At 69.5% G+C, this 351-nt stretch overlaps 1 protein-coding gene across 1 annotated transcript in view; it reads left to right on the top strand.

Annotated features, from left to right (window-relative positions):
* The window catches only part of WDR46 (WD repeat domain 46), a 4,162-nt gene that overhangs the window by 568 nt on the left and 3,243 nt on the right, over positions 1-351 (top strand). The window contains exons 2-3 of the mRNA XM_010569918.1: positions 14-126; positions 218-305. Coding sequence (XP_010568220.1) covers positions 14-126; positions 218-305 — 201 coding nt within the window. The remainder of the gene's footprint in view (positions 1-13; positions 127-217; positions 306-351) is intronic.

Genomic DNA, 351 nt, shown 5'->3' with positions numbered 1-351 from the left:
CCCCCCCCGCCAGCCCCGGGCCAAAAGCCAGCGCCTGCGGTGGCACCTGAAGCTGTCGGGGCAGCGGGAGGAAGCAGCGGCCGCCAGGGCGGCTCGGTTGGACCTGCTGCTCCCCGAGGAGCCGGGGTGAGTCCCCTGTGTCCCCTCCCCAGTGTCACCTGTGTCCCCCTCCACCCTACTTTGTCCCCTCACACCCCCCTTTCAATGTCCCCCCCAGGTTCCTGGAGGCTGACCCCGGCGAGGACACCTGCACCATCACCCAAGGGGACATCGCCGAGGCTGTGGACATCGCCAGTGCTGCTAAGGTGGGATGGGGACACGGTGGGGGGGGACAAGGGACATTTGGGGGGG

The sequence above is a fragment of the Haliaeetus leucocephalus genome, unplaced genomic scaffold (assembly GCF_000737465.1).
Source record: "Haliaeetus leucocephalus isolate CR32 unplaced genomic scaffold, Haliaeetus_leucocephalus-4.0 Scaffold282, whole genome shotgun sequence".
In the NCBI taxonomy this organism is placed as follows: Eukaryota; Metazoa; Chordata; class Aves; order Accipitriformes; family Accipitridae; genus Haliaeetus; species Haliaeetus leucocephalus.
Note: the sequence above shows the minus strand (reverse complement) of the source record. Positions and strands in the feature narration are given on the sequence as shown.